At 42.2% G+C, this 27,328-nt stretch overlaps 1 protein-coding gene across 3 annotated transcripts in view; it reads left to right on the plus strand.

Moving 5' to 3' along the window:
* Positions 1-27,118, plus strand: part of LOC147012788 (uncharacterized) — a 145,952-nt gene extending 118,834 nt beyond the window's left edge. For 2 of the 3 annotated variants that reach the window (XR_015051061.1, XM_085853976.1), the window contains 2 exons: positions 23,867-23,962; positions 25,727-27,118. Coding sequence is in view for 2 of the 3 variants with exons in the window: in XM_085853976.1 (XP_085710102.1) it covers positions 23,867-23,962; positions 25,727-25,759 (129 nt within the window). In the remaining variant the exon portion in view is untranslated. Of the gene's footprint in view, positions 1-23,866 lie in introns of all 3 variants that reach the window. The other variant, XM_085853975.1, reaches the window with a different exon arrangement.
* Positions 27,119-27,328: the final 210 nt, after the last annotated feature.

Raw genomic sequence — 27,328 nt, forward strand, 5'->3', positions numbered from 1 at the left:
CAGTGCTGTCGACCTCCTGGTCCTGGCCCAAGTCCGCCCACAGCCGCCAGGGAACCAGCTCCCGCGCCAAGTCGCGAGCAGGAGAGGGAGGCAGGTCCGCCCGCTGCCCGACCCCATACTCCGAGTCAGCAGAACCCCAGAGCCAACCGAGGCGAGGCACGAGGCTCGGCAAGGCTCCCAGACACGATCAAGAGCACGATCGACTCAGCACAGCAACCTGGACGCTCTCTGCCGCCACAGCTTCCACACCAAAAAAACACGATTGTTCTGGTTGTAATCTTCTTCTTCTTCCTTTTCGACCCCGAACAGAACCTTTTTATCCTTCTGTCCTCGTCACTTCAATCAAGCCGTTTATTGGCCCACCGCCATCGCCTTCCGCCAATCATGATCACGGGGAGGAGCCATCCGCTGCACTGTCCTGTGACGTCACGGCCAGTCTCCAGAGAATACCAAAAGGGGTTTACGCAGACACACTTACCCTATCCCGTGTCCCTATCTAATTACGTGACATTTATCATTTCCCCCTTGAAGAAATGAACATTTACTAGACAACTTATCACCACTGAATTACTACTTATTACATCGAGATCCTGGTAAACTCAAACAGCATGGCATACCTAATTAAACATCCTAATTACCCTTTGAATGCATACCCCCCCCTCAAACGTAACACTGCCCCCTCCTCTGGTACCGCAGCTCCTGCAAGGTATATCACAGGCGCTACCGTACCAGCCTTAACACTTACTGACTCACACCTAATTAACCTAACGAAATAAAGTATGAGGGGCAATGGGCAGCGAGTCACAGCTAACTTACCTATCCTGCTTAATGTACTACCCCCTTATGGCCTTATCCTCGCCTAAACAATCATTCGTTTTTTTTGTTTGTTTTTTTTTTATCACATGAGAGCACTGAGCGAAGTTTCACTCCATCCTCCGTATCATCGCTCTTGCCCAGCACTCTTCCAGTGATCTGGGGAGGGGAAACAAAAGGTTCCACAAAAACACAACACTGATACTTTACATTCCTACTCTAAGCCTTAACGACACTATTCACAGGATATTTACACTTGACCGCCTCCCCCAGTGGATGCTAATAGACCCAGCGTTACCTGGGGAGCCAATTTTCAAATTTGCTTGCCCCAAAATTATGCGGACATCATGCCCTTGCTGCACCTGTCAAGTTGTGCGGGATCGGGTGGGACTCACACATCTTCACAACACTCACACCATGGTCATCATCACATTTCTAGGTCATGGTCCTCATTTTAATAATGCAGGCTGAATCCCGTCATGGCCGTGGGGTGGGTTACCACAAGATGATGGAGGCATCTCAGGTGCAACCATGCCCACAGGTAAGCTTTAGTCCAACCCAGACGTTTCTCCGCCCCGCTCCCTTTGATTCCCTCCCCCCTGGTAGCCATCAGCTCTAACCCCGTACAACACTCTGGAAGGGGTCTCACTGGCTCCTCTGGCCTTCCTGGGTCGCCAAGGTCCTACCCGCCTTGGTCGCCCAACCAGACCCTCTCCCAGTTGCCTCCAGACAGTCACCATAAGCCACCAGGTGGCGAATCGCCTTGAAGGGGGTCGCAATTCCCGCTCACCGTCGGCTTCAGCAATCCCTGTGGACAAGCACATCATCCCCACCCACAAAATCCACATGACTCTCCCACCCCATCGGCCTTACATGTGACACCTGCATTTCTAACACTTCACCGACCATGACCTTCCCTGTTACCACACCATGCCCAATAAAAAAAAACAATGTGTGCACCATACATTTCACTTCTTAACTTAAAACAACTCACACAGCACTTCTCACCCGATCCACGCACCAGCCATTGGACAGCCACTTGTGCCCGCTTTGTTACCAATTACCCACTGTCCCGAATGTCACTCTAAAACCCAGCAGAACTTACAAACCCATGCCAATTTTCCCACAATTCATTTTTTTTTTCCACTAAAGGAGGCACTTCGCCACAATCTCACCAGCCGTGCATGGCCCTATATGCTCAGCCCGATCTAGTCTCCCGGACCCCCGACAGTGATCTCCGGACCCGACCTATGAAAGGGCATCTCGGATAGACCTGGCGGTTCAGGAGGAGGATTCACCCTCTCCGAGTCTAAAAGTCTATTGGAGGGTCCCTCCATCGCCGGGTACCGGCAATATCGTTGCATGTGTCCTCTTCGCCCGCACCGGAAACAACTCCCCATAAAAGGCCCCCGTAAGTATCGATGAAATGTCTCTTCCGGTTCCGGACCCCCTCGGCCATAATCGAATTGCTCTATTGGCTGGGCTGGACCCCGCCGCTTTGGCGCACCAACTACCGAATTACCCCTTATCAAACTTGACAGTTTCTGGCAAATTTCCTGAAACATTTGGGTAATGCCAATTTCTCCCAGCCCCCCTCCCTGATCCTGGATCTCCGCCTGTCGGATCGTCACCGATGGCCTCTCTTGAACCTGACCCGGCCGACTCCACGAGGCCAGCCTGGCCGCGCACTCGGCCGCTCGGTGAACGGTGGGTGGATCCTGTAACTCCAATAATGCTCGGACCTCAGGGTCAGGAAGAGCAGCTAAAAATTTCTCTAGTGCCAGTCTGTCCCATGCCTCCACTGTAAGGTCCATATACGCGATCCTGACTGATTGGGAAATGTCCTGCGCCAGCTCCTGCACTGTCTCACCCGGCTTTAATCTGCGGTGCTGGAGCTGGGCCCGCACCAGATCACAGTTTGCTGCAAACCCAAACCGACGGCTCAACGCCTCGCAAATGTGGGAGCTGGTCAACATCCCCTCCACGATCACGTTTAACACATCTGCAGCTGGTCCCCGCAACGTTGCCACCAAATTCCCTGTACGTTCCCGCTCATTCCACCCGTTCCCGCTCATTCCACCCGTTTAGTCGGGAAATACACTCAAATTGCGTCAGAAAAGCTTCAACGCTCCCTGACCCGTCGAAATTTACCAGGGGGATCACTTTTACGGTGGCCCGCTTCTCAGTTTCTCCCTTGTCCGAATCCAGCCCAGGGATCAAACATCCTTGTGGCTGCGTATCCAATTTCGGAGCCCACTGTGGCCAAAGATGTTTTGTGGTGAGGGTCTCATGGGTCAATTTTGCCTCTTGTTCCAAACGTTGAATGGACCGATTCACCTCTTCCCGCAGGATCTTCTGGGCCCGCACAACCTCCTCCAAGACTCCGTCGCGAGTTTGTAGCCGCTCCTCAACCAACCCGGACACTACTTACAAAAGACGGCTCTACCATGCCTTTATCCAAGACTTCATCTTGGCTCATAATTTTATCTTGTTCGTCCAAACGAGCCTCCAATCCTTTTACCTCCTCCGCCAAATTCATCCCTTGCTTCCTCAGCTCTCCCCACTCTTCAACTTGCAGCTGCATACGAGCATCCACACAGGCACGATGACGTTCCAGGCTTTCATCCACTTTATCAACCCGAATGTTCGTTGCATCAATTTTATCTTCCAATTTTTTCCGTATATTTTCCCCCTCCAATGTAATTTCTACCTTTGTTTCCTCCAATCTATCCTCGAATTTACTTTGTATTTCTCCCAATTTAACATCCACACACTCCTGCATCTCAGTTTTCATTTTCTCCATCTTTTCCCCCAATTCATCCCTCATTAAATCAATCTGTGCACCCAACTGTACCCCCATTACCCCCAATTGATCTGTCATTTCTGCCCTCTGTGTCACGAATTGATTTTCCATTTGTGCCGTCATTTCTGCCCTCTGTGCCGTCATTTCTGCCCTCTGTGTCACGAATTGATTTTCCATTTGTGCCGTCATTTCTGCCCTCTGTGCCGTCATTTCTGCCCTCTGTGTCACGAATTGATTTGCCATTTGTACCGTCATGTCCCCTATTAAACGTTCCAACAGTGTCTGGATCGTCATCGCACCGGTTTCCGGCACTGCCGGCCCCGTTACGGGCAATGAAGCACGGTCCACGCTCGGAATGGGGGAGGTTCCAACCCTACCCCCGTCTCTCCCCTCTTCCCCCGACTCGCTGCCAGACACGTGGCCTTCCTCCTCAAACATCTGCACATCCGCCATGGTGCAGAAGTCCCGTTTGCCGCCAATTAATTTAAATTTGAAAAATCCCGCCAAAATTTTCCCGCGCTCGCGCGCTTTTCTGTAGTAATTTTATATTCCAATTCGTGGCGAGATTTTAATCCTGGTATATAATTTAAAGGGGTTCGAACATCCAACACCCTGACACCAATGTGACGTCCACGGGACTTGAACAGTCCCGCCAACGTAGAATGAGCCGAAACGATGGAGGCGATTTATTTGTTTATAACCCAAACATGGCGGTTCTAATCGCTCTTCTGCAAACGGGACGAGGAAGGTGGCACGAGTCACTTTTCACTGAGTTGATGATATTTATTTGTTTTTTATAATTACCAGAAATAACAAGACTCGGCAAGAAGAGGGATCCGGGGCGATTCGACGGGATGGTGTGGGATCGGGCGTGGGGAAAAACACAGACAATTCCAATAAATATACAGTTCTCAATCCCTCTAAGGCGCCAAGCACACGCGCGCGCGCACACACACACACACACACACACACACACACACACACACACACACACACACACACACACACACACACACACACACACACACACACAACGTAGCTATCTCTGGTGGTCAGGCTGGACCGTGGTGTGGACGCAACTGTCCCTGGATCGGCGCCGGACGAGCCGGCCTTGCTCTCGCCAGGGGGGGCAGGAGAAACCGCGGTGCTGTCGACCTCCTGGTCCTGGCCCAAGTCCGCCCACAGCCACCAGCGAACCAGCTCCCGCGCCAAGCCGCGAGCAGGAGAGGGAGGCAGGTCCGCCCGCTGCCCGACCCCGTACTCCGAGTCAGCAGAACCCCAGAGCCAACCGAGGCGAGGCACGAGGCTCGGCAAGGCTCCCAGACACGATCAAGAGCACGATCGACTCAGCACAGCAACCAGAACGCTCTCTGCCGCCACAGCTTCCACACCAAAAAAACACGATCGTTCTGGTTGTAATCTTCTTCTTCTTCTTCCTTTTCGACCCCGAACAGAACCTTTTTATCCTTCTGTCCTCGTCACTTCAATCGAGCCGTTTATTGGCCCACCGCCATCGCCTTCTGCCAATCATGATCACGGGGCGGAGCCATCCGCTGCACTGTCCTGTGATGTCACGGCCAGTCTCCAGAGAATACCAAAAGGGGTTTACGCAGACACACTTACCCTATCCCGTGTCCCTATCTAATTACGTGACATTTATCATTTCCCCCTTGAAGAAATGAACATTTACTAGACAACTTATCACCACTGAATTACTACTTATTACATCGAGATCCTGGTAAACTCGAACAGCATGGCATACCTAATTAAACATCCTAATTACCCTTTGAATGCATACCCCCCCCCCTCAAACGTAACAATATATATATATATATATATATATATATATATATATATATATATATATATATATATATATATATATATATATATATATATATATAAATATATATATATACATATATATATATATATATATATATATATATATATATATATATATATATATATATATATATATATATATATATATATATATATATATATATATATATATATATATATATATATATATATATATATATATATATATATATATATATATATATATATATATATATATATATATATATATATGTATATATATATATATATATATATATATATATATATATATATATATATATATATATATATATATATATATATATATGTATATATATATATATATATATATATATATATGTATATATATATATATGTATATATATATATATATGTATATATGTATATATATATATATATATATATATATATATATATATATATATATATGTATATATATATATATATATATATATATATGTATATATATATATATATATATATATATATATATATATATATATATATATGTATATATGTATATGTATATATATATATATATATATGTATATATGTATATATGTATGTATATATATATATATATATATATATATATATATATATATATATATATATATATATATATATATATATATATATATATATATATATATATATATATATATATATATATATATATATATATATATATATATATATATATATATATATATATATATATATATATACATATATATATATATATATATATATATATATATATATATATATATATATATATATATATATATATATATATATATATATATATATATATATATATATATATATATATATATATATATATATATATATATATATATATATATATATATATATATATATATATATATATATATATATATATATATATATATATATATATATATATATATATATATATATATATATATATATATATATATATATATATATATATATATATATATATATATATATATATATATATATATATATATATATATATATATATATATATATATATATATATATATATATATATATATGAGCCTGGTGTTGGCGCAGTGGTTAGGGCAGTGGCTTGGGATCCAAGAGGTCCTGAGTTCAAGCCCCGTTGGGCCACTGAATTAATACACCAGGGGGTTGACTCAGCCTGTCATCCTTCCGAGGTCGGTGAAATGAGTACCAGTATACTGGGCCGGTGTATACCCCGGTTGAAATAGGTGTACCTTATCCCTGTGTCGTAAGAGGTGACCAGGGTTGCGTCAGGAAGGGCATCCGGCGTAAAACATGTGCCAAATCACTATGCGGATCATACGGATGATCCGCTGTGGCGACCCCTCACGGGAGCAGCCGAAAGAAGAAGAAGATATATATATATATATATATATATATATATATATATATATATATATATATATATATATATATATATATTGTTACGAATTTGGAAGCCTTGTGCACACAGACAGACAGCCGTCCCAGTAGCTTAGTTATTTCGATAATTAAGTGTTTCTCATGAAGATCTCGTCCCTAGTCCAGTGAGAATTGGATGTTCATGTGCTGCGGAGTGATTTTGATAGTTAGGATTTTTTTTATAACACCGACGACATCTGCCTTCGCTTCCTTCCACCATCCTCCACTGGCACCATTGCACAAGTGCGTGTCAGCACGTACGTAGCCGTAGCCCACGCAGGACCATACTCCTCTCCTTGTTTGAAGGGCGGTCGGCCGCAATGGGCGGCACGCCCCCCCCCCCCGGTCCAATCAGCGGACTTGGCGCCCCTGTCGGCCAATGGGCGACGAGCGGATCAGAGTTGGAGGTGGTCCTTTGCAAGGGGGCGGAGCCGCGACACGTGGTCCGCCCAATGAGAACAGGCCACGCATGACCGGACTGCGGCCGAGAAGGGGAAGAAGGAAGAGTTGTGCTGTGGGATCTTGAATAAAATTTAAAACTGTACTTAAAGCCAAATTGATTTAGTTTTTGTTTTGTTGTTTTGTATATTTTTGATCAGTAATGCAAGGTTTGGGTACGTCTGGTAGCTGTCATGTGTGATAGTAACCTCTGTCTGCAGCAGAGGGTCGCTCAATCTTCCAGTCTGTGTCCCGTGCATAAATAGGCTACATACCGCTCTTTGCAATAACAGAAGCCTTTTTAACCTCGAAGATCGGAGGTTACTGTTTTCACCCCTTTCTGTTTCTTTGTTTGTGAACAGTATTACGGAAAAACTCCTCGACGGATTTCGACGAAACTTGGTGGGGGGGTTAGGTATGGTCCAAGGATAATGCCATTAGATTTTGGACTTTGTCCCCCCCCCCAAAAAAAATTGTTAGAGGAAAAAAAATTTTTTTTTTGAATTTCTACATATTTTAAGTGATTTACACCCCCCCCCCAAAAAAAAAAATTGTTAAAGAAAAAAAATTTTTGCAACTTTTTTTTCAACAAAATTTCTTTTATTTGCATTTCTACATGTTTTAAGTGATTTCCAACCCCCCCCTCCCCCCCAAAAAAAATGTTGGAGAAAAGAACTATAACTCTGTCAGCACTGTTGACATCATATTTTATGAATAAGATTTAAGGTTCACTTGAGTGACCCAGCAGTATTGGCGGCGGACGTTTTGCACTCTCACGAGTGCTCCCCCTCGAGTTTATGAATGTGGCTGGCTGTTTTTACTGTATTATACATCAGAGTGTAAATAGTTAATTTGTGATGCCAGTTTGGTTTAGTTTAGTTCTGTTTAGTTTTAACAGCTGGCAGTACCTAGGCGTTGACCAATGTGCTCAAGGCACTGTGGATTTTTTTATGCACTCCGTGACGTCACTGCAGTGGGTTTCAAGTGTGAGTTGGGAGGGGGGTCGCGAACCCCAACTTAAATTTTGTGGAGGGTTGCGGCTCCAAAAGATTGAGAACCACTGCAGTAAGGGACCCGTACCTTTGGCGTTATCCGAGGGTGACGATCTGAATTCCGGGTGTTCGGTGGAGCCGACTCTACTGCTCCATCTTGTGGTCGTGCTCACAGCCGTATATATATATATATATATATATATATATGTATGTATATATATATGTATATATATATATATATATATATATATGTATATATATATACATGTATATATATATATATGTATATATATATATGTATGTATATATATATATATATATATATATATATATATATATATATATATATATATATATATATATATGTATATATATATACATGTATATATATATACATGTATGTATGTATATATATATATATATATATATATATATATATATATATATATATATATATATATATATATATGTATACATATGTATCATATTGTTACGAATATGGCAGCCATAAGCACTCAACATTCAGGTCCCCGTAGCTCAGTTATTTCGTTAAGTAAATGTGGATAGATAGCTCCCTTTCCCCTATGTCTAATGGGAATTAAGTGTACATGCAGTATGGGTTATTTTTGAGTTAGGATTTTTACACCACCAACAACAGCGGCATCCTCCCTGGCTCCCTTCCATCATCGGCCTTTCTGACACGCATATGTGCCGAGCGCTTGTGGGCAGAGTTCCATTGGCAACCGACGGATTGGCTCCGCTCCAGGGTCGAGCCAGACGTGTTGCCTTCAGCCAATGGGCAAAGCGCGAGCGACGTATGCCACGTTCCAGCCAATGCGGAGGCATGTCACCCGAAGAAGGTGGAATGCCTCTCAAGGAGGATGGGCCGCGAGGATGCATGCCACGCCCCCCGGACGAATCACGAATAGCGAGCAGATCGCCTGAGACGAACCGGCCAATCCGGAGGCGAGTGTGCGTTGGTGGGGTTAAGAGAAGTGAGGGTGTGTGTGAAGAGGTCCGTCTTTTTCCCTTGAGCCTGTCCCGCGGAGGATTGCCTACCTGCGAGTCTGTCCCGCCAAGAATCGCTTGCCTGTCTTCTCTGCTGGCGCGCTGTCTCGTCGCATGCAGGAGGAGTGTGCTGGAGCCCGACGCTGCCCTCCATACCCGGTGCTTTCAGTGGCATTGAGTTGCGGGTTCGAGTCCCACCGAGCCGGATCGTCAAGGGCCACACAAGGCGGGAAGATCCAAGCTAGCTTCTTACCTCCAGCTCTCCTTCCCTCCGAGCTTGGGGTATCAATAAAGACCCGACGGGGTCCATTTCTTTTCGGGGGTGTGTGTCTGGTGTGGGCCAGTCCTTTAAGTCGCACCTGTATAAGTGCTTGTGTATAAATGAGGCGCCGCGAAGAGGAGTGATGTAAGGGCCACATTGGCCATTTTGGAGTTAATGCCATATAGCACTATTTTAACCCTTCCCCTGTCATCCGAGCCTATCATCATCATATCATTAAAAAATGTCGCTTACATCACTCCTCCTCGCCAGGCCTCAAATTTGCATTTCTTTTATATTCGGATAACTCTGCCCTCACGTGCTCCCCTCGTCCCCAGATTGTTGTAAATAAATCCCCTCTTGTTGAATGTCCCAGCTCGTCCTTGTCCTTTCTATCATTGGTTTGCCGCGCTGCGAACGGGAATTAGGAGGTCTCAATGTTGCCGTAATCGTGCAATTGGCCGGCAGGTTTCTGGTACTCTCCGCTCGGGTTACGACTCGGATCGCGCAAATCCTGCCGAGGGTGAATTTCCCCGGTAGGTTGACGACGTGGATATTTAGATATATTGAAATTGGCAATTGACCCTACCCCACGTGGTCGAACTATTGGCGATCTTCAGTCCGATAAGGGACCCGTGACCTTTCGGATTTATCTGAAAGGTACGACCTAAATTCCGGGTGTTCGGTGGAGCCGACTCTACTGCTCCCCCTAGCGGTCGTGCTTGCCACCGAGACCCGGCTCCACAACAATATTATATATATATATATATATATATATATATATATATATATATATATATATATATATATATATATACACACAAATATACATACATCCAGAGAAATGACACAAGTAAATAGACACCATGATTTTTAAAGAATTTATTTATTCAACAGTTGAAGTATATTTGATCCATTTTAAAACGTACACTAGTATTTTGTGGATGTACCATTTGCAGATTTCAATGCTTTTACTCTTTCAGGCATAGAACTAACAAGTTATGAAATTTTCTCTTGTGGGATTTCTGCCCATGAGTCAGGCAAACAGTTTCGCAATTCTGCTCGTGATGATGGTTTCCTGGACTTTTTCCGCACAGCTCAATCCAATATGGCCCAGAGGTATTCATTTGGATTCATGTCAGGAGACTGACTTGGCCATGAAAGTAGTTTGATCCAATTTCTGTTCTGCCATTCCTTGGTCTTTTTTGCAGTGGAATGGAGCTCCATCTTCCATGAACAGTGTTGTTTTTGACCATCTGACCAGTGGAGAAGACAGAGAGAAGTCCATCCTCAAGGATAGAAATGTGTGTTCTAGTGTGGATGTTGCCAGCACACTCCACAAGCTCTGACCGACCAGTGCTCCGAATTGCCCCCCACACCATCATTGAAAAACCACCGTGTTTGACAGTTGGCTGCAATCGGCTCAAAGAAAACTCTTGACTGGGAAGTCCCCATACCCATATGCGTCCACTGTCAAAAAATTGAGCAAATTGGGACTTATCTGAAAAAAACATCACCGTTTTCCAAAACTCCAAGGGTCTGGTGGCCATCTCATCAGCCCACATATTTCTCCTTTGAATGTTGGCTGGTCTAATAAGAGGTTTTCTCCCAGCTGCTCTCCCTTGTAGCTCAGTTGATGAACGTAGCGCACAGCAGTTCTTGAGCTAACTTGGACCTCCTCTGCAACATATTCTGCCTTGCAACGGGGAGTTTTCTCAATGGACCGCTTGACAGCTCGAAGACACCTTTCTGAGGGCCCAGATGGGCCAGAACAAGAAGCTGTGGATTCCTTGCCTTCGCTGGTTAATTGCACAATCACCTGATTAACCATAGAAAGTGGAATGCCAAGGTTCTGATGTATCTGACGCTGGCTGATTGGCCAGATTCAGATTGGTTCAGATTCAGATTCAGATTGGCCCACCTTCAGATTGGCCAACAATTCGCCCTCTTTGAAAATCGCAAAGGTCATGTGCTCCCTGAGCTCGAGGCAGAGTTAATTGTCACATATGACCCAGGAACTCGTTTCTGCAAAGAAATAGTTGAATATTGTACAAATCACTGAGTAAAACTGTGCTATACAGATGAAATGAAGAAATTTAAGGTGTCTATTTACTTCTGTCATGTCTCTGTATACCAGCAAATACAACCCATTGCTTTGCTGATGGTGGTGTGAAGGGGATGGGGTGGAGAAAGAGAAAGAGAAAGAGAGAGGGATAGAGAGGGGGGAGTGGAGGCAGAGAGGACCGAGGGAAGGGAGGGGAGGGGCGGCGAGAGGAGGGAGAAGAGCGAGGAAGGGGGGTGGAGGTGGGGAGAGCAACGCCTCAGGAAATGTTGCTGTACATTGTGGGAGGGAGGGGTGAGAGAGACAGAGAGAGAGAGAGAGAGAGAGAGAGAGAGAGAGAGAGAGAGAGAGAGAGAGGCACAGACAGAGAGAAAGACACAGACAGAGAGAAAGACACAGACAGAGAGAGACAGAAAGACACAGAGACAGGGCTGCATTTTATTTATTTGGAGGGAGGGAGTGAGGAGGAGACAGAAAGAGAGAATGTCGGTGGAAGGGGGGGGTGGACAAAAAAAAGATAGATGAGGGTTGGAGGTGGTGTTCACAAAGAGAGTGATATGTGGGAATATATGCTTAATGACCGAACACAAATAAATAAATTAAAATCTCATGTCAGAACAGCTGTACACATGACAACACAACAGAGTTTGCAATGTTAACCACTGGCACATCTGCAAAAACTTTGATATCCCAGTTCTAGAAAATTTGTGTGAACATTAACCAAAAACACGGACTGAAAACATGGAAGTGCCGCTCACGTACGACCAAATGATTGCAGAGCGTGAACATCGAAAGCAAAGTATTGCGACCGAATATCATACTTCTGCACACAAAAAAGAGAGAAAAAGGCATTGCTAAGTGAGGTGTTAATACCAATTATTTTGGAATAAACAATGCAGAAATGAAGAAAATGACCAAATACCAAGACCTCAAGAATGAAGTGAAAAGATCCTGGAAGCTGAAAATTGCCAAAGCTGCACCAGTGATCGCTGGAGCGACAGGAAAGATGACAAAGAACCTCACAGAGATATTAAAAACTATCCCTGCGAATATTACCACAAAATAACTACAGTTGGAAGCTGTCCGGGGGCTCAGTGACGATCCTGAAGCGAGCCTTCGGCACAAAACCCTGAGAACAGAAAACTTCACAGCTTGGTCCGTGAATCGTGACAACTTACCAAAATTAAGGTGGATACTTTGAGCCCACACTGGGAGGACTCCATTCCACATTCTGAAACTCGCATATGAATATACCATTCAACGACACACACCCACACACTCATACAGAGGTGGATGCTTTGAGACCTGGGAGGACTCCATTCCACTTTCTGAAACTTGTATATGGAGATATCAACCAACGACCAATGACCAACGACACAACACGACACGACACGACACACGTGCCAAATACCATTGGTTAACTTTCAGGTTAATCGGATGAAAATTGACGATGTTTCAGATGAAATTTGTTGATTTTAGAAGTTTGACCATGAGTTGATCTTTTAATCTCAAAAGTATCTGGTTACCCAATTCAGTGACACAATATGCAAATCCTATTCAACTTTCAAGCCAATCGGATGAAAAATGATGATTTTAGAAATTAAACCTCAAGATGACCTTTGACCACAAAATCAATAGTCTTCTCAGTTGAGATGACCTCTACTACTTGTGAAGTTTCATGACGATCAGTTTAGGATTGTGACCTGTAGGCGACTGAAAAACAGACAAACAGAATCACAAAATCGACCGACCAATCAATATAGTTAAAAAAATCATCGATTTTGCAAGTAACAAACAGTCAAACAAGGGTGAAAACATAACCTTCTTCCACCTTCGGTGGCAGAGGTAATAAAGGGGTTGTCAATGATAGGTTAATATATATTTTCAATGGCAAGGATTTCAGTAGCAATTGAGAAATGTCTTGACAAGCCCTTATCAAGAACTCTTATCTTACGAGACAGAATATGTTGGAGAAATATATATGGTTTGTACACAACAGTGACATGGAACACGTCTCCCCACTTTGGATTGAAACTCCAGTTTCTCTCCTTATTCTCTTTGATATTATACAGTGAAAGCTCCTGGGAATTTTCAGCAATAATTCAATAAATAAGGGAGTGTGTTCCTTCTGCTGGGTCATACAATGTCGACTTCCACTTATCCTCAGGTCTTGTTCTACCAATCTACCTTTGTCATTTGCCCACACCTGCCCACCCCCTTCCTTTTCTTCTGTCCTTACATTTGGCTTAATGAGTACAAATAATCCCACACAATCACCCCCAGGCATTCTAAGCAGCTGTCCGATGACACATTTCATAATTTTATGTCTGCTGGAGGGTTTTTTCTACTATTTGTAGCTGATTACACGGATGTCATAGTTTTATGGATCACTGTACATGCATTGTATTCTTAAATATTAGTCCATCGTGTCCAATACTCATGCATAAGCTTAATCACACAGAGTTTGAAACAATGACATTAGAAAGCATCAATTTACTTTTTCCATATTACAAGGACATCCAGACAACATGTTTAAATTGGAATAAACATAATTTGAACCTGGGAACCTTGAGCATCATAAGCCATGTGCTCAGTTAGGAGAGGCAAACAGGCCAACCAGAAACTTGTCAATATTTTTTTACCATGATACAAACTTTACACACACAGAAAATAAAGTCTGCAGATGAAACACATCTTGACTTTCTTCAAGATAATTGCAAATTCCAGCAGAGAACTTTTGATATGCATTAGAATAACAAAATAAAATACGAGGAAAAAATAATTGATAAAACCAACCACCATAAAAGGAAACAAAGCACTGATGCTTCGGGCCATACTCTTCGTGAGAGCAAAACAGGGTAACAGGAAACATGATGTCGTAGATATAGAATGAGTGACGTCATCACAATTATGTCGCTGCTGATATGCTCCAGGTGAGCAATAACTATTTGGTGTGGGTGTGAAATTATATGAATGACATTTTGGAGCGGGTGTAAGGGGAGAGGGAAAAGAAAGGGGAAGGGGCAGAGTGTAAGGGGCAGAGTGGAAGGGGAGAAAGAGGAAGGGGAGAAAGAGGAAGAGGGGATTGGGAGGGGCAGGAGATCTGGGGAAGCAGGAGATCTGGAGAGCAAAAAGGAGGGCGAGGAGGAAACAGGAAGGAAATGGAGTTTAAAACTACAAGAAAAGAGGGGGTTAAGGATGAGTATTGATTGGTATTGTGTTTCACAGAAAGAAAATGTTTCATTCAAACCATTTAGTACTGATGTTCCAAGTTTGTCAATGAAATACTGTTCTTTGAGTTTCTGGGAGCCATCGCTTCCATGGTGATGTATCAAACCATAAACCTCTCACTTTTTCCTCTCATTTTGGTTTATCCTCCCAACACTCTTGCTGTTAAAAGAATTACCCAGAGAAACCTTAAATTTGAACAGGGTGACACAGAAACTGCCTCCAAATTCTCTCAACCACCTCTTTTTTTCATCCAAATACAAAATTTTCTGATTAAAGTAACATTCACTTCAAATCTACCATGAGGAGCATTTAAATGTATGATTTTATCAACTTCACAACATCAATGTCAGGAGCAAATCACACCATCAAAATTAAGGGTCATTATGTTTTCACCCTGTCTGTTTTTCAACAGGATATCTCAAAAAATTGTAGACGGATTCCGCCGATATTTGGTGGAGAGGTTGGGTGTGTGACAAAGACGAAATTATTAGATTTTCGTGGAGATCCGAATCCGGATCCGAGAATTTTTTTAATGATTTGTCACCATTGAGAGATTGGGCTAAAAACGAGATATATATATATATATATATATATATATATATATATATATATATATATATATATATATATATATATATATATATATATATATATATATATATATATATATATATATATATATATATATATATATATATATATATATATATATATATATATATGTATGAGCCTGGTGTTGGCGCAGTGGTTAGGGCAGCGGCTTGGGATCCAAGAGGTCCTGAGTTCAAGCCCCGTTGAGCCACTGAATTAATACACCGGGGGGTTGACTCAGCCTGTCATCCTTCCGAGGTCGGCGAAATGAGTACCAGTATACTGGGCCGGTGTATACCCCGGTTAAAATAGGTGTACCATATCCCTGTGTCGTAAGAGGCGACCAGGGTTGCGTCAGGAAGGGCATCCGGTGTAAAACATGTGCCAAATCACTATGCGGATCATAATGGATGATCCGCTGTGGCGACCCCTAACGGGAGCAGCCGAAAGAAGAAGATATATATATATATATATATATATATATATATATATATATATATATATATATGAAAACATATATATTTATGTATGTATATATATATATATATATATATATATATATATATATATATATATATATATATATATATATATATATATATATAAAAACATATTTATGTATATATATATATATATATATATATATATATATATATATATATATATATATATATGAAAACATATATATATATATATATGAAAACATATATATTTATGTATATATATATATATATATATATATATATATATATATGTATATATAAACACATATATCACACGATATCTCAAAAAAGTATGGACAGATAGGGACGAGACTTTGTGGACAAGTTGGGCGTGTGAAAAGGAAGAATTGCTTCAATTTTGGTGTAGATCCAAATTTGAAAAGGAGGTTTTATTTCCTTTTTTGTGATTATTCACCATTGAGAGATGGAGCTAAAAAAAAAAAAAACGAGATGGGGATATCTCCAAAAAGTTATGGATGGATTATAACAAAACTAGGTGAATGAGTTGGATAGGTGACAAGATAAGCCGATTAGATTTTGCTTCAGGTCTGGATGCAGATCAAACCTATCAGTGGGATTCAAAACGTAAACTGTTCAGCCTGGTAGAGATATGCGCTCTACCGAGTGCCGTTCTCGTTTTACCTGTACCACCTCCAATGTAGTTTACTGTATATCATGTTCACTTTGAAACAAACTATACAACAGTGGAATTGGACGATGGCTTGGAGAAGCCTCAACGATGTCAGAACCAACAATGATGATATTTGTAAACCGGTCTCTCATCAGCTCAACCTGGCAGGAGACTCTGCACATAATATGACAGTTTGTGGTTTGATACATTACCACGGAAGCAATGACTCCTGGAAACTCAAAAAACTGTATTTCATTAACAAACTTGGAACATCAGTACCAAACGGCCTGAATGAAAAAATTTGATTCTGTTATTTAACACTATACCAATAAATACTCATCCTTCATCTCTTTTATTTCAGATTTTTTAATCCATTTCTTTCCTCCTCTCCCTCTCCCTCTCATCTAAACATCATGCATGACCAATAGTTATTTCTCACCTGGAGCACATTGGCAATAACATTACAGTTGTCACCCTCTGGATAATCCACAACTTCCCTGTTTCTCATCATCCTCTTTTGCTCCGATGGAGGATAAGGCTCGAAACATTTCTGCTTTGTTTGCTTTTATGGCAGTAAATTTTAACCTTTTTATTCTCTCTGACTTCCTTGACCATAGTAATTAAAGCAAACGAGTACCTGTGGCAGGGAAGACCTGATTACAGTGTCTACAGGAAGTAAAAAAAGAGCTGCTGGAAACCAAAGCATGCTCCATCCAACTCAGTACCCTGCTCGCAGGTAGAACTGACACACACTGAAGTGGTTGTCGACCGGTGATAAAGAACATCAAACCAAAGGGTAGTCACCATGCATGACGTGTGGTAGAAATATATCCAGTTGTGGTAAAATAAGAGGGGCGACTCGTACTTTAATTTGGGATAGTAGATGTGTAATTACCTCCCTTTGACCATTTTCTTTGATAAATTTTGTCAGTCAGTAAATCCTCACTATAATTCATGGACCGGTGTGAGTGTGTGTGTGTGTGTGTGTGTGTGTGTGTGTGTGTGTGTGTGTGTGTGTGTGTGTGTGTGTGTGTGTGTGTGTGTGTGTGTGTGTGTGTGTGTGTGTGTGTGCGTGCGTGCGTGTGTGTGTGTGTGTGTGTGTCATGCTACTCCGACAGTTCTGTGCTGATTACATCTGGATTTGCTACATAGGATCAGCCTGACCCCCATTAGGGAATCGGGTATTCTTATCTTTACCGGTAGTCTTGGGGGGTGGGGGGGGCTATGGAGGAGAAACAAATTCTCCATGTAAATATGTATTATGTGGAACCGCTCCAGGTGGGAGAGGGTATTACAAGTCCCACCCTTCACAGTACAGTATTCTTGTCCCCACGTTTTCCAGTGCACCGAGGTGTTTTGGATAACAACATAAGGATGAATAAGGATAACAACATAACTCACCCCCCCTCCCCGTCACCCAACACTCCCCCTGCCACCGCTCCCATGGGCAGCAGTTGCTTCTGGTGTGCATATATCATGGATCGCTGATATTGAACAACTGGGTTTTTTAAAAAATGCAATCGGTGTTCGCAAACTTATTTAGGGTGAAAGTTGACGACAATACTATGGTGTCATCGCATCAGTTATCTATGGGGTCATATGATGTCACCGCATCAGCTATCGATGCTGTTGCTAACTTCAGCTGTCTGTCGTGGTCATAAATAAATTTCCCTTTTGTTTCCTTTCCCTGTGTTATTCAATCCTTGAATCTGCAATTCTAGCCCATTGTTGTTGCCATGCCTGGACAACACATGACCTTTTCTTCTTTCAAATGCAGCACGGCTGTAGTAGCATCATTGGCTGATGGTGTGGCTGCGCAGCCGCTGATGCCATTCCCTCTGTCGGTTCGGGTAGAAATTTTGGAATTTCGGCAGCGTACCGGTGATAATTCGCGAAATCCTTGTGAACGACACCATGGGATCTTTAACATCCACCAACTAATGCTGGCAAAGGGGACAGCCAGTTTAAATTTCATCAGTGTCAGCACACACATAGATGCCTCGCCTTGCCTGCAAGAAACCAGGATGACAGTTTGTAGCTGTGCTGAGATTTGAACCCGGTTAGACAGCTTAGGCGTGAGTGTGCTACCTCGAGTCCTCTAGGCCATCTTGGCAGCCCTCAACACATGGCAATGCAAGAAGAAAGAAAACTGATCGATCAAAAGATTCACAAAATGAAGAGCTTTAATTAGAACTTATGGTATGAAAGAGATGTCAAAAGATCTTAATTATCCTGTCTTACACAAACGTTCACCTCCTTAAGGATTTTCTCATTTTACCTTAACTCATCTCCCATTAAAATGTCACAATTCCTGGAACCGTGTGGCGCTTCCAAAGCAATTATGAACGAAGATGAACCTAAATAATATGAAGGTTAAGTTGGTTGATGAGCTATTAAGGCAATTTGGAGTTTGACTGACAGACTAGGTCAAAGGTGTACTCTTGAAAAATAATTGTTGAGACCTTTGTAGACCAGACATCTGACTTTATGTATCATATTGAGGACAGCGTGCTTCACAATCCTTTGAGAGTGAAACTCAAAAACCTACTGATAATATGTTGGGGTTATGCAAAAAATATGCTGGCACTCAATGGTGTTTTTGTAATTATTTTTTAGATGTAAAAATAATATAATCGTTTACAAAATAATATTTCAAATTAAAGTTACTTTTGAGAGATTTCAAGAAAATGGATGATGAACCAGTACAAAAGGAACTAGAACAGCACGATAACAGTATACCGCATACACGTGCGAGAGTGGAGTTTACATTGTGTATCCCACTGATAGGCCAGATCTGCAACTGGACCATTCGTCCTTGTCAAACATCAACATCTAATTGGCTTGTTCATGTCACTTGCCAAACTCATCCACCAAGTTTTGTCATAATCTGTTCATAACTTTTTGAAATATCGTTTTTGGCCCGATCTCTCAATGGTGAAGAATCACTTACAAAATAAATAAAAAAATTCTCGGATCCGAATCCAGATCTTCGCCAAAATCTAATCAATTCGTCCTTTTCGCACACCCAACCTGTCCACCAAATTTCGTCCGAATCCGTCCAAACTTTTTGAGATATCGTGCTCACAGACAGACAAACAAACAATTAGACAGACAGGAGTGAAAACAACTTCCGTCCTCCTTCGGTCGGTGATGGACGTAATCATAGGGGATTTTTGGAAAAATGGAATCATCCTCATAGATGCTCTTCCTAGCGAAAGATGGCTGTTCACATGTGACATGTTCACATGACACATGTGACGGTTACATGAATTTGGATAAAATGTGGGAGTTGCTGTCCCGGATATCAAGCAGCATTCTAATATCAACAACCACACTCTGAGATACAGTATCAAGCAGTGTTATCTGCTGTCAAGGAACATTCAAAAGGACCAGACCACTTGCTACCTGCAGTCCATGCAGGATTTTGTAACTTGTTTTAAGGTGCTGGCAATAACTCGCATACTCTTCACAAAAGACAGCATGGGATCTTTAATGTCCATGAACAACTGATGCTGGCAGACGGGTCCTCCGGCTTAATGTCCACCCAACAGACGGTGTACACATTGATGCCTAAACCTGCAGGTGAAACACCAGGGTGACAATTTATCTATCACTGGAGATTCCAACCAAGAATACAAAGCTGAAAGGTGAATGTGCATACCTCAATGCTCTACTGCCACCGTTGGAAGGAGGAATGCAATTTATTTCAGAACTGGTTCCATTATATGGTAGATTGGCACATCAATAACATGGCAACTACGTTTATAATATCGTATTGCAGTTGTGTGTTTTGGTCCTGTGTGTTTTGGTGTCTTTTGCTCCCAATTTCTTTCTTCCCCCTTTTTTTCTTTTTCTATGCGTCTCCAGAGAGGTTCCCATCATGTGCTGCCTTTTTGGCTGCTGGTTGCATTATTGGTTAGGGGGGTGGCTATGCTGCTGATGCAATGCTCCTATTACCAGTGAACTGGTGCTCATTTCGCCAACCTCGGAAGGATGACAGGCTGAGTCAACACCCTGGTGTTAATTCAGTGGCCAACGGGCTCTAACTCAGGACCCGAGGATCCCAAGCCACCACCATAACCGCTAAGCCAACACCAGGCTGTTACAGAGAGGTGAAATCTTGCTCACTTGACTGCGCCCTGATGGGTTTGAGGGTATCGGAGTAACAGCATGATGACTGTATTTACCTATTCAGGTTTCCCCTGATGGCTTTAATGCTGTTTTTGGTCTGTTATTTGATTATCATCAACTGAAATAGATCATCACAGTGCTATGAAGGAATGGAACCTCATCAAGTTTGGTCTTGTTCCTCACAGCGCACATTTGCCCTGACACTGCAATACGCCCACTGCAAATGTGGATCACTATCTGTCCTGAGTTGGACAACTTGGGTGGTCCTGACACTATCTGAACCAGATGTGGTGAATTGCTGGTAGGTCATGTAGGCCTGAAGGAATCTTGCTTGCTGCAGATTTTTTTTTGTATCCATTGTCAAGGCTCGTATGAGAGCTAAAAAACAATGGACAGCAAGGGGGGCATTAGACAAGGGGGGTGGAGAGGGAAGGACAAAACAGTGGGGAACAGAGACATTAGCAGATCTGTGGAAGGGAGAGGGATGGGGTAGGGAACACATGGTATACAAGATTACAGGGACTTTCAGGAAGGAAAGCAGAAAATTTGAAGGAGGTGGGTTTGGTGTGGATTAACGGGGGTAGAAAAGATCGAGGTTTTGGATGGGGGAAGATAAGAGGTGGTGGTGAACGGCTGTTTTGAAGGCCTGGATGGAAGAATGAGATTGAAGAGAATGTGGGAGTTTATTTCAAAAGCGGGGAAAAAATAGGAATAAAATAGTGAAGGTGAGCAGTGATTCGTGATCTCGGTAGTTTTACCAGAAGGGGGTTGCTGGCGGACCCTGAGTGCCCTGTGGAAATATGGGGGGGGGGGACAAATCACAGACAGAGCGGGGGGGGCGAAACAGGAGAGGAGATGGCAGAAGACAGAAAGACCACTGACCTGCCTGTGGTGAGAGAGTGAGAGACCCAAAGACTCAGCCTCATTGCGGGAGATGCCAATGATCCTAAATGCCTTGGTTTCCACAGCGTGAAGCCGAGAAAGGTGAGAGACAGGAGCACTAGCCCAGAAGGGAGAGCAGTACTCCATCATGCTGCGGACGAAAGCTTTGTATGTGGTCAGGAGCTCAGGTGGGCTGAGGAAGGACTTTGCACGACGGAGAATTTCCAGTCGGCGACTGACATTGGAGGCCTGGTTGGAAATGTGGCTTTCCCAGGAAAGATCATGGCAGATAGTGAGACCCAGAAGCTTGAATTAAAGAACTTCTTCCAGCGGATTTTTGAGAAAGTAGATGGGGGGGGTTCCAAATACTCCTTTCAAAGAGACATTGTGAGGGTGTGAGATTTGCCAGGATTGGAAGAGAAGTTCCACGTTTGGCCCAGTTTGTGATTTTACCCAGATCTGTAGTGAGCGAAGAAGCTGCTGCTTGCCGGTCTGGGGGATGACTGATGGTACGGCAGAGGGTGGAGTCACCAGCAAAGAGATAAAGAGGATTTTCCTGAGAGTCAGAGAGATCATTGATGAAAACCAGAAAAAGAACAAGGCCCAGAACGCTGCCTTGAGAAACTACAGCCTGGACAGGAAGAGGGGATGAAAGAACTCCATTTAGGGCCACACGGTGACTGCGACAGGAGAGGAAGTCTGCGAGCCATGAGTGGAGATGGCCTTGGGTACCATAGGAAGAGAGTTTGGTGAGTAGGGTAGGGTGTCAGATTATGTCAAAAGTACGCGATATGTCGAGGGATACGGCTCTGATTTCCTGTCTGGCATTGAGGACCTCCATCCATTGTTGGGAGAGCAGAAGCAGCATATCCAGGGTAGAGCGACCTGGTCTGAAACCAAATTGATGATCGGAAATCAAGCCATTGGAGAAGAGGAAGGATTTAATGTCTGAAGCGATGATGGATTCCATAACCTTGCTGATGATTGGGAGAATGCTGGTTGTTCTGTAGTTGCAGGGATCTGTTTTTGCATCTTTTTTATTCAGAGCATTTATGTTTGCTGATTTCCAAGCAGATGGCAGATGCATTTGGAGACGTGGTCATCATACAAGTTGGAGGCCGTGTGGTGGCTGTTGGGTATGGGGGGGGGGATTCCAAGGTGAGGAGCCCACCAGTTGGGGTCTTCGGGAGATAAATATTTAGTGATATTCTTGAATTTAAACTAAGGTGCAGAAAGAATCAAAGACAAAGAGCTTACTTGCATTACCACCTCTTCGTCTGTATTTTTGTTTCCAACTGGCGTTTACCTTAAAAAAAATTGTATTATGTAAAGTCGAGGTTCATTGAGGATAAAATTTCAAATGTAACTAATTTGCAGCAACACGTTTTTTATTTCCTATACAGCTGGTACGTAGACTACGCATAACCAGTGACCCGTGTGGTTTTACAGTGACAGCAGAAAAAATGTTAGCAGTGGGTTGAGAAATATCATGACATTAGTGCGGATAAAGGCATCCTTTAGGGTGAAATATGACAATGATAGGATGTCTTGTCTTCGTCTTTTTTTACTTGCAAGAACTGGTACACGTGAATACCGCTGTTAAAAATTCCCTACAACTCTGCAACTTGCTCAACATATTTATAATTATCTGGCTTTAAACACGAGATTGATTACTATGACAATTAATTTGATTGATTATCACTTCGAGTCATGAATAATAATGGTGTAATTTTACCGCACATACATATCCGCTACATACATTAACCCTCCTCCCCAAACTGCCCTACATTCCATTTTCTACCTAGCTTTTCTTAAAAGGATTTCCCTCAAGCTTTCTCCTCTCCCCTTTACGGATGCAATACCTAGATGGCTTCTCATCGCAGCAAAAATGGGCGACATTTTTCCAAAGGCTGATTTGGCCTTCATAGCCAAAGATGGCCATTCACATGTGACAGGCAAACACCTCGGAGTGTGAAATGGTTGACAGTGTTGGAGGTACTCCAGCACACCAGCCACACTGAGGTGACAAGTAGTGTTACCTGGTGTCAAAGAATATACCCGCCAAGAATCAGGGCACTTACTGCTCTGATTTAAGCAGGGATTCGTTCATGGTGCCGGGGATAATTCACCCACTCTGCATGAAAAACACCGTGGGATTTTGAACGCCCACCAGCAAAGTGTTGGTAGAATGGTCCTCAACATTAACGTCCTTCCAACAGATGGCACACACATTGGTGCCTCATCTTGGATGCAAAACACCAGGATGGCAGTTTATAGCTTGGTCGACATTCAAGAACAGGCGAAACAGCTCAGAGGTGAGTGTGCATACCTTCAAGCTATCTTGGCAGCCCTTAATCCATAATATAGAGCTAAACGATTATAAAATTTAATTTGCCTGAAAAGTTTGGAAGTAAATAATTAGATGTGTAAAGACGAAGTCAAGTTTCTGTTCTTAAAATCGCAGGTGCAAACAGGTATGGTTAAAAAAAAAAACGATTTGAATCATCGATGAAAGACGTGATTGGCCATTGAGATGACAGATCATTGTCATTTTTGATTTAAAAAACATTTAATTGCATTCAATAAGTGATTTTCAATAAAATTATCTTTCAACGAACAGACAAAGTTTGGGTTCATTGATCGGTGCCTTTAGGGAAAACCCTCATTTGCTCCAAATCTCGTTAATTTCTCGTCCCAAGTAGCATAGATGTTAACGGCAAACGACTTGTCGGGAAGGATTAACGAGGGTGTTTTCACAAATGAGGAAGAAATAGGTGAAAGAAGCAGAATTGTTAAACAAGGAAGAACTCACGAATGTTTACATTAAATGCTCATCCCTCTCTCTCCTCTTCCTGACACATGGGAAATGTTTTATGCCTTCAGCAATGAGTTTCACATAAATTCTGTAACTTCATCAATGCCTGTGGCCAGCATCTGCATTTCATTAAATCAGGTATTTACAAAATGTATCGAATGTCTGCTCAGCTTTTGAAATTTGCATGGTTTTGATTTCACCTGAAAAGGACCGACATATCTTACAACCTAATTTTACCAAACGGGGTCTTTTCGGACCGCAACTCAAAACCATTCAATTTCACAAAATTTGCCAAACTTTCATATCGATGACTAAACATGGTGTTTTATTGATTAAGTCAACAAATATAAAAATGGCTCCGCAAAGCGGGCATAACCCCTCAGCACATGCATTGTAAAAGGAAGCAGTGATATCACGATGATGCAGTCAGTTAGAGCACGTTAGACGTCATATCTAAAATCAATCAGACTTCAAGATGGCTACCGTGGCGGCCAGTGAAAGTCGCAGCGCACCCATTTTCGAAAGGAACCTTCCTCTACTCAACTCCAACATACCCTGCAAAAATGGATTTAATCGGAGAAGGCGTTCTCCTCGAAATCGACGGAAACCAAAAGTTTACAGACGCCCGGACGGATGCCCGGACGCCCGCCGGACAACGCCTGTGACGACAATACCCCTTTTTCAGCCCAATTCGGGCTGAGGGGTAAAAACTAAATATTAATGAAAAATCTAAAATTAACCTTCCAACTGGGAACTTTTTTCACCCCAACTCAGAAGAACTAAATTTCATTCAATCTGCTGAAGTTTCACATCATTGAAGAAAGATTTTGATTGGATGATGTTTTAGTGATAAAGTTAACAAGCGTAAGCATTTTTTTATAGGACTTGCTCGATATATCCTATCTCGAAAGTAATCGTATATCCAAAAAAAACAAATGAACGTGTAAAAACTGGTGTCTTTTTGGACCCCAGAAAGGATTTGCTTGTAACTCTGTCCAGCAAGGTGGGACCTTAAAACATAACATATATTTATTATCGGCAGATTTCGGAAAACATACAAATAAAACATGAAATACATTGTTCAATTAACATCGACATAGCGCATCAAAATGTTGGCTTGGGGTCCAAAAAGACCTGTTGATTGCGTTAAGCTTCTCCGAACTGGATTTTGTGCGGGAATCTTAACTTCCCTCATATTTTATCAGCAATGGCAGGCAAGCAAGCTTTTATTTCAGTATTTTGTGTTTATATTTTTCTTTTACAGGCTCAAAAGGCTCGTGGAGAATCTGCGACATAAATCATGCACGCATACACATTCGACAACACCAGACTTGACTTTCACACAAACAGCCGCTCAGATTGAAGGAAGTGATGTCACTTCCCTGAGCACTCTGTGTGCCAGCGATGTGATGTTCATGGCATCATTTGTTTTCTCCACACTCAGTGGAGCAATCAAGGAGGAATTTCCTCCTCCCCATGGGAGTTTTCTGTGCTCTATTCTTTAAATGCTGAACGTTAAGCAAGGAGGCAACATGTACCATTTATTGGATTGTCTTTGATTATGACTCGGGCATGGTTCAAACCGCTGACCATTATGCCACCGAGTTTTTTGACGACTATGACGACCATAACATCACTTCTTTAACTTCATTCAATATCCCATAATTTCAAATCCCACAATGAAAGATCCCATAATTTCACTTCAATGAATCCCACAATCTTGTCGGGTCAGCCGAGGGCAAACTTTTTGGCCCAACTCTTTCATGTATCCATTGGCCAAGCCTGACTTTGGAATGGAGCTGATTTAAGCAGGAATCTGCAATTAGTTCAGGGTGCCAGCAATAACTCACCTAATCTTCATGATAGTTACCATGGGATCTTTCACCTTCAACGACTAATGCTATCAGATAGGACATGCAGTGTTCGTCCATTTGAGAAGAGAACCCAGACTAAACACCTCCAAGGTATAAGTGCACTACCTCTGCACCATCCTGTCGGACATTGTGTGCTTTTTCCTTGAGGCATATACGATATATCTCACCATAAATATCTTATCTGTAGTGTATCATCCGTTTTGAACATATTGAAGATAACACACTATCTTTCAGCATTCCGTATGTTTAATGGAGTGTGGAGTTGATTACAAAGCCTCATTAAGACTCGTGTCTGCAAATGCCTAAACAAATTCATGAGGTTCCCATGTGAGTCTCTAACGAGGAATGAATAAATACAAATTGTGCAGTAAATAAAGAACGCAGCCTCGAATTTGACGCTAAAATATGAGGACAAGCAGCGCCATCTTGTGTTTCTGTGTGAAAATCCACGTGTAATCGTTAGGCCTCAACTTGATCAAGTATATGACATTTCTCTCCCTCCCAACGCAGCCCCTCCAGTATGCCTGACGAATTACATAATAATTAATCAAGTGTATTAAATCTCTATCTAAAATGATTTTTCCATAATCATCTCGTTTTATAATCCAGTCAAGGCATGGAAATGCTTCATCTAAATGCAGTTAAAAAGCCTGAGGCCCAGCAAGTATATGACGCTTTGCATGATTATTCTTTGGTTTTAAATGTGTTTGCCAAATGCAGGATAATGTTATTAGTATGTAGAATTACACACTTTATTGTCAATAAATCTGGTTTGAGATTAATTATCAGGAAATAAAGTCCTTTTTAAAAAGTGTTTTGCCTTATTATACGTTCAGTGCAAATGTGTTCGGCCGTGGGATTTTTGTCACAATTGAGTATGTTTAAAAGCTGACGGATTAAACGCGCAAATTAGCATTGCCTTATTTATCAGAAAAATGCACATTTTGCTTTCTATAAGCTGTTTAATGGTAATGGGTTTTTAGTTTGAATCA

The sequence above is a fragment of the Eptatretus burgeri genome, chromosome 14, assembly GCF_056783735.1.
Source record: "Eptatretus burgeri isolate ZD-2024b chromosome 14, Ebu_testis_v1, whole genome shotgun sequence".
In the NCBI taxonomy this organism is placed as follows: domain Eukaryota; kingdom Metazoa; phylum Chordata; class Myxini; order Myxiniformes; family Myxinidae; genus Eptatretus; species Eptatretus burgeri.